This window comes from Talaromyces rugulosus, chromosome V, assembly GCF_013368755.1.
Source record: "Talaromyces rugulosus chromosome V, complete sequence".
NCBI classification, from domain to species: domain Eukaryota; kingdom Fungi; phylum Ascomycota; class Eurotiomycetes; order Eurotiales; family Trichocomaceae; genus Talaromyces; species Talaromyces rugulosus.
Genome location: NC_049565.1, coordinates 3,382,580 through 3,397,099, shown reverse-complemented (window position 1 = coordinate 3,397,099; position 14,520 = coordinate 3,382,580). Strand labels below are relative to the sequence as shown.

At 46.6% G+C, this 14,520-nt stretch overlaps 5 protein-coding genes across 5 annotated transcripts; 3 read left to right on the top strand and 2 right to left on the bottom strand.

Moving 5' to 3' along the window:
* Positions 1-1,243: 1,243 nt before the first annotated feature.
* TRUGW13939_09714 (uncharacterized protein) lies at positions 1,244-4,183 on the bottom strand (the record flags this gene model as incomplete). The annotated part of the gene is made up of 2 exons (XM_035492834.1): positions 1,244-4,072; positions 4,133-4,183. The coding sequence occupies 2 exons, from the start codon at positions 4,181-4,183 to the stop codon at positions 1,244-1,246; spliced, it is 2,880 nt and encodes a 959-aa protein (XP_035348727.1).
* A 655-nt stretch (positions 4,184-4,838) lies between these two features.
* Positions 4,839-5,132, top strand: TRUGW13939_09713 (uncharacterized protein; the record flags this gene model as incomplete). The annotated part of the gene is made up of 1 exon (XM_035492833.1): positions 4,839-5,132. The coding sequence occupies one exon, from the start codon at positions 4,839-4,841 to the stop codon at positions 5,130-5,132; it is 294 nt and encodes a 97-aa protein (XP_035348726.1).
* Positions 5,133-9,921: 4,789 nt separating this feature from the next.
* TRUGW13939_09712 (uncharacterized protein) lies at positions 9,922-11,417 on the top strand (the record flags this gene model as incomplete). The annotated part of the gene is made up of 4 exons (XM_035492832.1): positions 9,922-9,958; positions 10,081-10,613; positions 10,688-11,120; positions 11,206-11,417. 4 exons carry the CDS (start codon positions 9,922-9,924, stop codon positions 11,415-11,417), a joined length of 1,215 nt encoding a protein of 404 aa, XP_035348725.1.
* A 732-nt stretch (positions 11,418-12,149) lies between these two features.
* On the top strand, positions 12,150-12,821 carry TRUGW13939_09711 (uncharacterized protein; the record flags this gene model as incomplete). Its single annotated transcript, XM_035492831.1, has 2 exons — positions 12,150-12,247; positions 12,299-12,821. 2 exons carry the CDS (start codon positions 12,150-12,152, stop codon positions 12,819-12,821), a joined length of 621 nt encoding a protein of 206 aa, XP_035348724.1.
* An 85-nt stretch (positions 12,822-12,906) lies between these two features.
* Positions 12,907-13,976, bottom strand: TRUGW13939_09710 (uncharacterized protein; the record flags this gene model as incomplete). Its single annotated transcript, XM_035492830.1, has 2 exons — positions 12,907-13,119; positions 13,176-13,976. The coding sequence occupies 2 exons, from the start codon at positions 13,974-13,976 to the stop codon at positions 12,907-12,909; spliced, it is 1,014 nt and encodes a 337-aa protein (XP_035348723.1).
* Positions 13,977-14,520: the final 544 nt, after the last annotated feature.

Sequence of the window (14,520 nt, the reverse complement as noted above, 5' to 3'; positions counted from 1 at the left end):
ACTGAGCTAAACTACATCTAGTCTGGAAGCGGAACAATAATGTTCAGTATATATTTCAGTATTGTACTTACAAGTAATAGTGTACAAGTGTGACAAAACTCAAAACAGATGGCAAGTTTACCCCACAATAGAATCACAGAGAAGATTAGATTTTAATAAAATTAGGATTAAATGATAGTATACTGTAGGAAGTTAACCGTAATTAAATCCTAGGCAAGATCTAGTCAGGATTAGGTGAGTAATTTTACGTAGTAGATCAGTGATAGTTGCCCTTTCGGTTTAGCCGCCGGGCGTTAATAAATTGTGTGTGTGTGTGTACATGCCCATGACTGCCCTGTAAATGAAACACAGTGCTTGCTGCCCGTGGAAAATTTTGACGGTCGCAACTCTCCCTCATGAGGGACCATGAATGCTTGTAGGCTTTTCGGTCGAAGTATATGTTTGAGTTGCTTTATCTTTAAGCTGTTTATCCATCTCTGTAATGTATTAGACGAGAACCAGTTTTTAGACCACGAGTTTCAACCTTTAGCATGTTTAATCTGATAGAGAAGCGTGTACCATGACTTGTCAAGGGATTTTTGGTATTCGCTGAGAGACCGAGACGGACTGGTGTCTGCATTGTTGCTAGACATACTGTTCGACGTCATCAGAAAGGAAGCATGTATTTGCCAGGTGAATAACTATTACCGTACCGTAAGCTTTCCCTCTGCCATATATTTAAATAATTCGGGTAGTTAATATGTATGTAATGCTAGTTAACTTAGTGGGAAAGTTGGATTTTTTCTGTCATCAATTGGTGCATCACCGATGAAAACCATTCCGTGATTACGGCAGTAAGCAATTTTAGACCAAGGAGAACTAAAATAAGCGATTACAAATTTCTAAAATTTATGAGATGAAATTGAGCAAAATATTACTGTAGCATACACTCGGAGGCAAAACCAGTGTCGGGTTTTTACATGTTTCCCAAACTTTACGCCAAGAAGGGCTAAACTATTTTTAGACTAAGTCCCACATAGCCTGGTCCGCGGTATGACGTATGGTACTGTACCAGACAGATATACACAAGTTTTGTATTTAGATTCCAACAGACTGGGAAACTACTGTATCTAAATTTCTTTGGCAAATGCTCTTCATTAGGCTTTCCAGATTAACACAATCCCAAACTTAATAGCTCAGAGGGTTGACTATCTCCAAGAGCTTTAGATTCGTACGTTATATAGTATTATCAGCCACTGATATATTAACATCCAACTTCTCCAGACCAACTAGTCAATGTCGCAGAGGATGATAAGGTATTAGGGTGATCAACGCCCAAAATCTTCCTCTGTAGCCGTACACAATCCTTCATTAAGTTAAGGGCTTCCACGCCGCGGCCCTGCTGTTTCCACGTGAAGGATAAGTTATTCATGCTAGTCAGTGTGTCAGGATGCTCTGCACCTAGCACTGTCTTTCTCATCTCTATCACTTGCACCTCCAGCTCTTCGGCCTCTTTCCATCGGTCTTGATTCCAGTACATCGATGCCAGGTTAGCCATGCTGGTCAGTGTGTCTGGATGTTCTGCATTCAGCACTCTCTTTCTTGTCTCCATCACTTGCATAAACAACTCTTCAGCCTCCTTCCATCGGCCTTGATTCTGGTATATTGATGCTAGGTTGTTCATGCTAGTTAACGTGTTAGGATGCTCTGCACCCAGCACTCTTTTTCTTGTCTCCATCACTTGTACAAACAGCTCTTTAGCCTCTTTCCATCGGCCTTGATTCTGGTATGTTGATGCCAGGTTGTTCATGCTGGCCAGTTTGTCTGGATGCTCTGCATCCAGCACCTTTAAACTTGTCTCTATCACTTGCACAAATAGCTCTTCGGCCTCTTTCCATTGGCCTTGCTCCTGGTATATTGATGCCAGGCTGGCCATGCTGGCCAGTGTGTCTGGATGCTCTGCACCCAGCACCTTTAAACTTGTCTCTGTTACTTGAACAAACAGTTCTTCGGCCTCCTTCCATCGTCCTTGTCTCCAGTACGTCGATGCCAGGTTGGCCATGCTGGTCAGTGTAGATGGATGTTCTGCACCCTGCATCTTTAAACTTGTCTCTATCACTTGCACAAACAGCTCTTTAGCCTCTTTCCATCGGCCTTGATTCTGGTACGTTGATGCCAGGTTGGTCATGCTGGCCAGTGTGTCTGGATGCTCTGTACCTAGCACCCTCTTTCTTGTCTCAATCACTTGCACAAACAGCTCTTCGGCCTCTTTCCATCGGCCTTGATTCCGGTACGTCGATGCCAGGTTGGCCATGCTGGCCAGTGTGTCTGGATGCTCTGCACCCAGCACCTTTAAACTTGTCTCTGTTACTTGCACAAACAGCTCTTCGGCCTCTTTCCATCGTCCTTGTCTCCAGTACGTCGACGCCAGGTTAGCCATGCTGGCTAGCGTGTCTGGATGCTCTGCACCCAGCACTGTCTTTCTCGTCTCAATCACTTGTACTTCCAGCTCTTCGGCCTCTTTCCATCGGCCTTGATTCCGGTATGTTGATGCTAGGTTGTTTATGCTGGTCAGCGTAGAAAGATGCTCTGCACCCTGCATCTTCAAACTTGTCTCCATCACTTGCACAAACAGCTCTTCAGCCTCTTTCCATCGTCCTTGTCTCCAGTATATCGATGCCAGGTTGTTCATGCTGGACAGCGTGTCTGAATGCTCTGCACCTAGCACTCTCTTTCTTGTCTCCATCACCTGCACAAACAGCTCTTCGGCCTCTTTCCACCGGCCCTTAAGCGAGTATATTAGCCCTGTCATTTCTATACTACTCAGCGTTTCTTTATGTTCCTGACCCAGTAACTTTGTCCGAGCTTTCAATGCTATAACTGACAGCTTCTCTCCCTCAGCTCTATTCCCTTTTCTCCAGTCATACCACGCCGCTTTATACATCAGCGAGGCCCACTCTAGCAGTGAGTCACGTTCCTGCGGTTGATGCGTGGCTGCAGACTTTGCATGCGGGAAAAGCACTTGGCATTGTGCCCAATTCTCATATTTTCCAGTGGGAAATTCCAAATTTAGATTCCGAATATACTGCCGTTTCCACTTTTCCAGCTCCCCATTCGCTTCAAGCCACATTCGCGTCGCTAGCTGCACCAGGTTGTGCATTTCGAACGTTGTTCTATCCACACTGATCGAGATAAACATGTACCTTCGCAGCACTAGAACATCATTTTGGAACTCATTGGTTACGCTAGACTGTAATTCACTGCCTTCGTCATCGTCGCGATCACTCTGCTCAGCGTTTTCCTGTCTGCTTCGATTTTGAAGGAGGGCCTCGGGTATCCCTTGGCGGTCGAAGAAACTCATCAGCGACAGCAAATCAGCAGCGGATCGCCGTGTTTGACGGATACGGTCAAATGAGATCTGCCAAGTCATGAGAACGCAGTTCTTAGTCTCCCAATCTCGACGAAGCTGTCCTCCGTCGTGATCCAAGAGACTCATCTTCTTGTAATCGCTTCTCTGGAACTCATCAAGGTACTGTCGCACTGAACAACCCCGATCTGGGTCAGAAATATATGCCGCGGCTTGGACAATCGCAAGCGGAATAAACTCTAGCGCGGCTGCAAGCTCGGTAATACCATGCATCTTATCCTGTTTCTCCAGCTTCTTCTCAAATAATTCTAGCGCTTGGGCCTTATCCATTGGTTCAATGGCGATGATATCACGCTGTTCGACCAGCTTCAACGCAGCCTCCTTGCTCCGTGATGTTATTAGAATGGACCCATTCTGGCTTTGTGGGAGATACTCTCGCAGTGGTTGACTTGTATGACCCTGACTATCATGGTGGACGTTGACAAGAAATTCAGCATCATCGACGTTGTCAAGTATTATCACCCACTTCCCATTCTTGGCATCTCGCAGCCAGTTATATACAAGCTTAAAGATGTTGGCCTGGGGATCCCGCCGCCCAAACAGCTTGACGGTATCTGCAATTTCCTGGTAGCTCTGTTCAAATCGGGTGGCATTACTGGCATGGGCCCAAAAAACCCATGTTTCGGGGGACTGCTCGTGGGCTCGGTACGCATATTCAATCGCAAGCTGTGATTTTCTTCATCTCAAGTTAGCACGACTGGTCAAGAGCATGGACCGTTTTCATACCCAACACCACCGAAGCCGACCAGCGCAGTCTTGGAACCTGGTGTAGCACATCTTTGGTGGAGCTGATTCAGGACTCTCCCACGATCGACAAAGTCCCGGTCGCGGGGGAAACAGATCGATAGTAATGGATTGGGAGGAGTCTCTGGACGCTCTGCGCAACCAGGATGCTATCAGCAAGTTCTTCTAGGGGCCCTCTACTGGAGAAACCAGTGACTTGCCTGCGTGAAAATGATGATGGGTCTCGACGTTCCCAGCGTTATAGCCAACTTGTACTCCTCGGTTATCCGAATCTAAGAAGGTAGCATGATACACAGGATGAGCCATAGCGACTTGTGATCATTTTAAAGTCTTGTTTTATCTCGAATTCAAGCCAAACGCAGCGGCATCTCGGATCGGGATGATCTCCCTCTTAAATGAAATGGACACAAGTGTTCTATTTATAGTTCTGCCAATGACACTTCGAAATATGGTGGCCAGCGGGATGGTTAGGCACGATGGCCCAGCGCCGCACTTGCATCTTCCGGGCTACCGTTGGCTGCTCTTGATGCGGAAGTGCCCAACTTCCGTGCCGCATAAATTTACAGGCCCTACCCCCCCCAAAACAATAGACTGACCTGTTTTCTACTGGTACCCGTCAATCCGACGTCCTCCTGCTTTACGGTAAGGTCTTAAGCATCTTTTATTTGATCACATGAGTCCAGAACACATGGATCCGTTCAGCATCGCTATCGGTGCCCTTAGAATTACCGAGTCCGCTATTTTCAGTATCAATCACCTTCGTGATTTGATTGGTAGCCTCGCAGAAGCTAAAGAAGTCGTCCAAGATATCGCTTCAACCCTGGAAGCTATCCAGCGTCCGCTAGCTGCTCTCGAAGAAATTAAAATTTCCGATAGCGGGACTTGTGCCGAGGCCAAATCAGATCTTGAGAAGACTGGTGTTGCGGATGTTGTGAACAAATGTGGTCAGGTGTGTGCTGATTTTAGCAAGAAACTTCAGTAATGGACAAAACATTCCAGCAGTACAAAGCTTTCTCTTAGAGATCGCCTTTCGGTCGGCGTATGGAACAAAGAAAAAATCCGTACATTCAGACTACAAATTCAATCGTGCCAGATTATCGTTCAGTTAGCTATCGAAAGCACCCAGCTGTAAGGAACCATTACTAAATATCTTCCTAATATACTGTACTAATACTCTGAAGACTTATTCAGTTTCGCTCAGAATTCGCCTCTAAGACGGATCGGGAGTTGAATAGCCAATTATAAAACCTGGGGAAAGCTATCCAGGAGCATATTGATCTTACAAAGAAACAGCAAACTGAAACCCTGAAGCGCAAGGAAGAGCTTCAGGAGGAGAGGCGAAGAAGATGGTGGCGCTCAACGAACTCTCGCAATGAGAGAGATTGAAGAGCAGTCACGCTTCCTAGAGGCTGACCAAGCTGCCTCTGGAGTAGTGTCATCGCAATTACGCTCTAAATTATTAGGTCAAGGTAGTGGCAACACATATAGCGTAGTAATTTTTAGGTAACAATAGTGGCATTCAAGTTGGTTACAGCACGGGTACTATCAGTTGGAATGCAAATGGAAAAAACAACTAAAAGGTGATTATGACGGTGAATCTTCGTTATACCTGGTGCAGATGCAGTGCACGCATCTATAACCCCTGGATCCTGTCTCAATCCTTAATGTCACGATGAGCCAAACTATGTTGGGTCAAGTCTCCGATGTAAGTTAGATATTTACTGAAACAGTGCAAGACTGCAAAATGAGATGATGTCAACTTGTACGGCCTCAGTATTTGAGATCATGTTCCCTGGAAGGTTCCATGCCTGGCAGATGTGACTGGTGTGTCAATACAGAGTAGTTACCCTCCCTTCCTCTGTCCAACCCAACTTTAGGTGCTTATTTGTGGGCTATGACAATTTAATAGAGCACCAAGAAATGACCCTGTTTATCATCCTTCTCAGCTTGTCAGCATCAACTCTCCCCTTCCACTCCTTGTGTTGAAGCTAACACTGAATGATCTCCATCCTTCCACGCTGACTAGTATGAACAACCTCGCCCTCACGTGGAAACAGCAGGGTCGCGGCGTGGAAGTCCTTAACTTAATGAAGTATTGTGTACAGCTACAGAGGAGGATTTTAGGCGCCGAACATCCCTATACTTTATCGTCTTCAACGACATTAACTAGTTGGCCAATGGAGAAGTTAGATGTCAATGTATCAGCGGCCGATAATACTATATAATATGCCAATCTAGTGCTCTTGGAGATAGTCAACCCCCTGAGTTATTAAGTTTGGGCTTGTGTTAATCTAGAAACGCCTAATAAAGAACATTTGCCAAAGGGTTTAGATAGTTTTCCAGTCAGAACCTAAATATAAAACTTTGTGTATATCTGTCTGGTACAATACCGTACGTATTACCGCGAACCAGAGTCGTTTCGGACTTGGTCTACAAGTGGTTTAGCCGTTCTTGGCCTAGACTTTGCGAAACAATTGAAAGAGTGTAAGACCCCGACACCGGTTTTGCCTCCGAGTGTATTTGTAAATCACGATTCAATTAAAATATACACGTTTAACCTATGTAAAATTTTGGCACTTCTCACGACGTACAGTATTTCAACAATTTCGGCTTTGTAAAGAGAAGAGGACATCCAATCTATTGACTGCAAAGCTTTGGACAATCTTGTATTTTTTTTTAACACAAGTGGCTTGTCGTTTTGCTTTCATCCACCTTGTTCTCTGAGCCGTAATACAATAAACTTTTTTTATCTTCGCGCACGTTCGGCAGGGCCGTTTAGGAACTCTTGGCGTCGCGGTCATGAAGTACTTCGTCCTAACAGAGACAATAGTCAGTAGGCTATTGAAGTTTGAATGTACTGTATACAGAAAGAAAAATATACAGTTGATAATTTATCATACTTCAAGTGGGCGGTGCCCATCATAAAGCCAGGATGTGTGAGAAAATAAGTAACTTGATAATATGATTCAATTGACCGATGCAACATGATTTGCCACCATGATTATACAAAACAGAGTATTATGACTGTCTAGCGTTGTTTCCAAAATATCAATATATCTGTGCTTTTGATATGTAAGTCTTAGGTTGGAAAATAGAGGAACATGAACATTAGATTAAATGCGGTCCCTAAACCTGTGATTATTTCTCTCTAAAAACGTTATGACACGCTACTATCGTACAAGATGACACCGATTATTGCCTCAATATTATATAGAAGATTACTACATCTTCATTTTTGGCACAGTTTGATTATGATGCACTAGTAATTGTTCATTCTTACAGTAATTTAAAAAAAAATAAAAAAATAAAAAAAAACACCACGAGTCACCACGATTTGTCACAACGAATATGGGAAAGTTGCCAAGTACAGAGAAGTTTGAAACCTCCTTCAGTGTTTTACACACATCTCTCTTTTTTTTTGCCCCACAGCCCAGGCTGTTGCCTGAAGCTACGTCAAACACAAATAGAGTGGTATTTTATAATACACCTGGTTGCAAAACCAGTGCGCGCTTTTACTCAGTTCGTTTCTTAAACATGTTTCACCCTAACCCATATAAGGGAAAGCTCCGGAATAATAATATTCCAAAATTTTCACGGTACGGTAATTTACCATAGAAAAAACATGACATCACTCGAAAATCTCAATACAATGTAGAAGGACGGTCCATGGTTTCTTTGCTGGAACCTTCCATGCTAACCAGGGGCGGTGGCAGATCTGGCAATCTGTCAACAACATCCTGGTTGCGCTCGTATTCCCGCCCTGCCATCTTACGTTGGCAATAGAGCCTCTAATTTAAGGTTGTGCAGGACGCAACTACGAGGAGCACCAATAATGATGACTCTGTTCATTATTCTTCTCAGCTTGTTGGCGCCACCTTCCCCATCCTGGTAATTCAATGAGAGCTGTACTAATGCCAGACGTATGAAACAATAGGCTCCTCAGCGGCATCTATTGCCTTGAGGAAAGTGGCTCTGTTTCTGATAATGGGATTGCTCCCCAAGCAGAACCCTGGGAACAGACCTCGTTGTATGCCCCCACCCCGGGTAACTTCGATCGTCATACGCCGTCTGTTTATTTTCCATCCCCGAGCCACGCTGAACGTTCAACCTCATTGCCTCGACCGGGCTTTTTAGGTTTCTACGACTCGGTTAGAAGCGGTAGTACCCCATATGATGACGATGGGCCAACATGTATAAACTACCTGATTGAGTGGAGGGTACTTCTGAACAACCGTGTTCTAGCCAAAGATACTGAACAAGATCTGGTTTTGAAGCCTTCTTCATACTGGCAACAAATAAAAGAGAAGGCCGATCAAGTTGTGCGCCAGAAAAAGGCTCGTCACCCCCACCATTCTTCCTCGGCGGCAGCCTGATTAGCTGTCGCCGTTGAGGTGCCTCGGGTGTTTGTATTCTCTTGCTGCGATTCACGGTCGGCACCAGTGGACGAGCTATTCGCTGAGTTGGTTGTTGAATGAGAAGAGGCTGGTGGAAAAACCTGGGCAGCTGATGTGGCATCGCGGTGCACTCCCCCGTTCAGCTCCTGTAGAAATAAGGGGGTGACAGCGGACGACCGATTGCAGCAACGCCGGATGATCAGCTCCCTCGCATGGTTGCTCAGTTCATCTGTATCGACATCCCACCGAAGAAGCTCGTCCGTTTCGTTTCCATCCACGTACTTCTTTCCAAACTGATACGTCTTCACTCCTCGATTCACAAACCAGGCCCATTCTGCCTGCTTCCGGCTCCTAAGTCGCTGGTTATACTTGTCCACCTGACCTTCCCAGAAGGTAGTGACAAAGGTCAGGTGCGGAAAGAAAGCCTCACCACATAGCTCAGTGAGCCATGTATATAGCCGCCGGTCGAGGGTATCAGGCTGTCGCATGAACGCATTAATTGGGGTAAGGAACAGGATTCCCGCGATGATTGCATGACCACGGATTTGGTCAAAGATGTTGGCAATGTCGCAGAAGATGCGCCATTGACTCTCCTCGTCGTGAAACCCGGGGGTATCGACGATGAAATACGTGGTTCCGTTAATCTCTGTGTCTACTATCTGACATGTTTCTGTGCCTGGGGAGAAAAATGGCAGGTGGTTAGATCATACAGTCATTGAGGAGTGGAGTAGAATAGAAGTACCTCTGTCATAACCTGAGAGACCGGTAACTCCTGCACTTTTCTCCGTAATTGATGACTTTCCTACCCCCTCCTTTCCAAGCATAAAAACAGCTAGGGCCGGAGGGTCGGTGTGACGTTTTATCGACTGGAGGCATCTTTGTGTCCTGGAGGTGGCTTCCGGGTTGTTTGATGCCATGATGCTTCGTATATCCTTGGAGAGTTAGATAGTGTCAGGGCCGGCCTGATTCCACGATTATGTGTGGTGAGTTAATATTCCTGTTCGATATTGTTTTTCCTGGCTGGAAAGATAACGTTTTATATTGAAAACTACGGGCTACGGAGAGGCGAATCGAGCCGGGTAATCGATCAGTGAGCCTCAAACCCATGACTTTTTTTCCTGTCTACGTAATCCGGGAGCTTCCGGTTAATAATGATTATGGTGGTTTGCCGCTCTCAGGCATTGGTCAGTGTCTTGGACGAGGCTGTAGCCGCGAGAACAGATTCAGCCACAACTGCACAATGCGAGAGAGAAGGAGCGCGTCAGCAAATGATATGACCCGATAACATTTGGTCGGGCTGCAAGCGTCGTATTCGTTGACCAACCAGTTGGGGACAAGTCGCTGTGCATCACATAACAGTATCACGAGTCAGCTCAAATGGCACCTGGGCGCAAGGCAGACACACCACTAGACGGTTTGCTGCTGAGTAAAAAATCCCCCGATAATCGGTACCAGGCACAAAAGCAGAAAGAGCTGGGTTCTGACGGGCTATAAACAAACCGCTCACCACCCATACTCTGTTCATCATATTGGCAGTTTCGATTACGACGGCAGAGGACCGCATATCAGCGGTCGCACATATAAATTCACCGATGTTAGACATTAATGATTACACCGTCGCATGGCTGTGTCCTCTCTACTTCGAGGCTGGAGCGGCCCTGTTCATGCTCGACGAGTACCATGGCGTCCCTCGACGATTTCCTGGCCAGACAGTCCAGTACCACCTCGGTCGGGTCGGGCAGCACAACGTCGTAATTGTTGGGTTTCCCCAGGGCGAAATTGGCATTGGTGTTGCTGCTAGCATAGCCACAGAAGTCAAGCGCGACTTCCCTCACCTGGAAACTGGAATGCTTATCGGTGTCGCGGCGGGTATTCCCTCGGCGGCGAATGACATTAGACTTGGCGACGTCGTTGTCGCGGTACCGACGGGTGACAGCTCTGGGGTCATTGGATATGACCTGGTTAATATTGAGCCAGAACGGATACGATTAAAGCAATGGCAGGACGCGACACACCCTGCGCTGAGATCTGCCATTTCGGCTCTCAGGGCACGCTCAACTCTGCTACTGGTATAACTGGCGAGGGTCTACCACTAGACTTGTTCTGGGCTCACGTCGATAAACTTGGAAACACATCTTTCCAGCGGCCTTCGACGCCACCACCGACTAGTTTCTCTCCACATGACACACGGCCATCTGGCGATAAGCCAGTTGTGCATTACGGGTGTATTCTGTCCGGAAACCGCGTTGTGAAGTCGGCAGCCCTTCGCGATGAAATGGCGCAAGCAAATAACCCTATCGCGATCGAGATGGAAGCTGCAGGAATAATGAATCGCTTGCGAGTGGCCGTTATTCGGGGAGTGAGTGACTTCGCTGATGTCGAAAAGAACGATGACTGGCAATTTTATGCGGCTGCGACGGCGGCAGCGTATGCCAAAGAACTCTTACTGTGTCTAAGTCCGCTACGAGCGGAGACTGGTGGGCTACCCCATCCTTCCCCGCGGATTATAGAGAATATCGTATCTGACCTCACATTGAAAAGCAGCACCAAGACCGACCGTAATCCCACAGGCGCGGGTAAGAATGTCACGTGCAGCCTTGAATCTCCGACTGGACGAGAAAGTGGAAAGTATGAACCGACGGCTGGACTGGAGGAATTCAGTCGTCAACTTGCTCAAAGTTCTTGATCTAGACTCCTCCCCCGAGGCACGAGCACGACTAGCGAGAAGGTGGTCGGTTTTTGTCGGCGAGGACGGGAGCGCCGCGCGAAATATTGCGCTTCATGGGGTAATCATGGATGAGGTTGCAAAGAATGATGGCAGAGCTACTGCAAATCTTGCCGCGGCCCTTTCCGTGGCGGGGAATCGTCATTGAAAATATTTCAGCGGTGAGAATCCGAGGTTGTAAGGATCAAGCGAAAGGTTCAAAAGCGGCCATATAGAGGGAGGCTGAACCCCGCTACTGACCATTTGCATAGAACCAAAATCATACCTTTTAACGCACGGTAGATTATGACTTGGCGTAGTCTTGTGCAAGGTATGGAGATGTGCGTAACTGAGGCTGCGAATGTAGGCTCAACGAGCTCAACCTGGGCTAACTGTCAGCTGAAAGGCAATGCGTAATCCGACCTTGGGATCCAGCCTGTAGAGGTCACGTCACACAAATTGTGGGCTCGCCTGCCGTGGTTGGACTTGCGGTGCATGCGATGCATGAAGGCTTTTCGATCACACCCACACCCAACTGGTGTATCGGGTTCTGGATAATCCTTGGGCCGGCTGAAGGTCCGATTTATTAAGAATCTGTTGAGTTAACTACGTTAACTTAATTCCCATCTGGGTAGCTTATGTAAGCCGTCTAAAAAACCAGATTGAAAGACATGAATGATAATAGGTCACGTGGTCTGTCGAGCGCAGTGTCACGGACGGCAGCGGGGCTCGTGAATGTAAATCTTAGTCAGTGGGTACGATTTTAAATTGTGGACCGCTCGACTTCCCCCACCCCTCGGCGTGCTTGTGACCCAGACGTATCACCAAAAAGCTGCCAATCGGTCTAAAAGGTTACAGTATATTTGTGCCTTAGAGATTTTATTCTTGCTAGCTTCACAGGATGAAATCTAAAGCCCAGAAGAAAAAGAACAAGTCGAAGAACGAATATTATGCCGTTTACAAAGGCCGCGTTGATGAGCCAACCATCTTTTCATCTTGGTATATTCTGCCTAAATGCCATATCAGTTGGGAGATTAACGCGATGTAAAGGGGCGACGCACATCCACGAGTGACTGAATGCGATGCAGATCACGGCGCTTTCCCAACTCTTGAAGAAGCTCGAGACTCTATGAAAAGACGTGGAATCATAGGGCCTAAGGAGGTTTTCAAGGAGGGAGCAGGTGAGACTGCACCATTACCAGGCAACCAGGCATTCTATGCCGTAGCCTATGGTAGAAATCCTGGAATTTATGAAGACTACCAGTTCGTGCGCATCCTCCGGCGTGTCTGTATTTTACTGACAAAGACTAGCAAAGAAGCTGGTGCGGAATCAAAAGTAAACGTTTTTCCCGGATCTTGTCATAAGGCTTTTAGAACGCGAGCTCAGGCGGAAGCTTTCATTGAGGATTGGAAAGACACGTATGCTGAAATATGGCGAAGAGAGATACGCAAGGCGCTGGATCAAGGCCTTAGGCCCGAGAATCTAAAGTTCCAGGTTGAAAAGATACTACATTCTCAGGAGAGCAGTGAATTATCAGATCAATTCAGCATTTTGAGTGTAAAGAAAGAATAGGGCTGTGCGAGTTCTTGTATTTTTGTTTACTGTACCCTTTCGTTAGTTTTGTTCAGCCCTATAGTGTCCTATTTAGACGCTGACGTCAATTTCCCTGAAAGATGAATCGAAGCAAATGCCTCAGGACTACATTGCTATTTCCTGTTTCATCAAGATTATTGCGGAAGATTTTGCGCGTCCTTTTTGTATATTCACGCAGCTCCTCCAAACTATGGAAGAGCCTAACCTGATCCTCACCTCCCCCATTGCGAGCCCAAGCAATCAGGTCAACGATATTAACATACAGTCCTCTAACAGCCTATCATATGATGTTAATATTCGTAGCTGTGGCAAAGTATAGACACCATGAATTACCTTCTCACAATCTAGACAAGTTCGTGGTAACGGTTCAATCCTTAGTGCGCGGCAAAGGGAATGCCAAGAGCCAAGGTCGTCCTCTGCCCCGAACCAGAGCTTGAACTCTTCAATCAGAGCTCTCTGGAAATTGTTCCAAGCCTGGTTAGATTCCTCGTCGCCTCTATGCCAGCCATAGAATCTTTGCAAAGCTAAATACGATTCATTTGGTGGAATATCTGGGTCAAAGGTAAAATCCGAAAATGACTGGAAAAATGTGTTTAACGGAGTTTCGGGCAGTTGGAAATGTGCAGGCGAATCCTGGGTATGTTGATCGAGAGCTTCCTGGGTGCTGAATGATCGGTTGCAGAGATCGCAGTCGTACGATGGTGCATGAGCAGGCGAGTTCTGGGTATGTTGATCGAGAGCTTCCTGGGTGCTGAATGATCGGTTGCAGAGCTCGCAGTCGTACGATGGTGCATGAGCAGGCGAGTTCTGGGTATGTTGATTGAGAGCTTCCTGGCTGCCGAATGATCGGTTGCAGAGCTCGCAGTCGTACGATGGTGCATGAGCAGGCGAGTTCTGGGTATGTTGATCGAGAGCTTCCTGGCTGCCGAATGATCGGTTGCAGAGCTCGCAGTCGTACGATGGTGCATGAGCAGGCGAGTTCTGGGTATGTTGATCGAGAGCTTCCTGGCTGCCGAATGATCGGTTGCAGAGCTCGCAGTCGTACGATGGTGCATGAGCAGGCGAGTTCTGGGTATGTTGATCGAGAGCTTCCTGGCTGCCGAACGACCGGCTACAGAACTCACACCTCGGCATCTGGGTCGTTATATATCAAGTTGACCTACAATATTTAACTTAATGTTTTGGACTGTGGAATCGGTCTTAACACAATGAATATTCAGTCCGGATTACCCCGCTTTGTACTATACGTATCCCAGGATAAAAGCAAAAGCAAGGCTGCCCAATCACCAAACCCTCCAATCACTCTATTGTAACCAAAAATAGAAACAAAAAAAGCTTAGAAAAGCACAAGCTGGTAGCGTACTGAAATTATCGCTGCATATACTGTGGCATCTATCTGCCCTCAACCACAGAACTTGGCTGTTGTTCTATGTCAATGCCCGCATTTCGAAAATGTCCCTTTGCACTCTGCTTCCTTGCACCCACTTTTTCAACACACCACCCAAGAAAGTTATTAAATCCTTGATCAGGGTTATCCTCATACGATTGCCAGTGACGTCGTATAAAGGCTTTCAACTCAGCAAAGAACTCCTCAATTGGATTTAAATCTGGAGAGTATGGCGGTAAATATACAAGCTTGACACCAGCTTTTGAACACATCGCTTCAATTTTTTCAGAA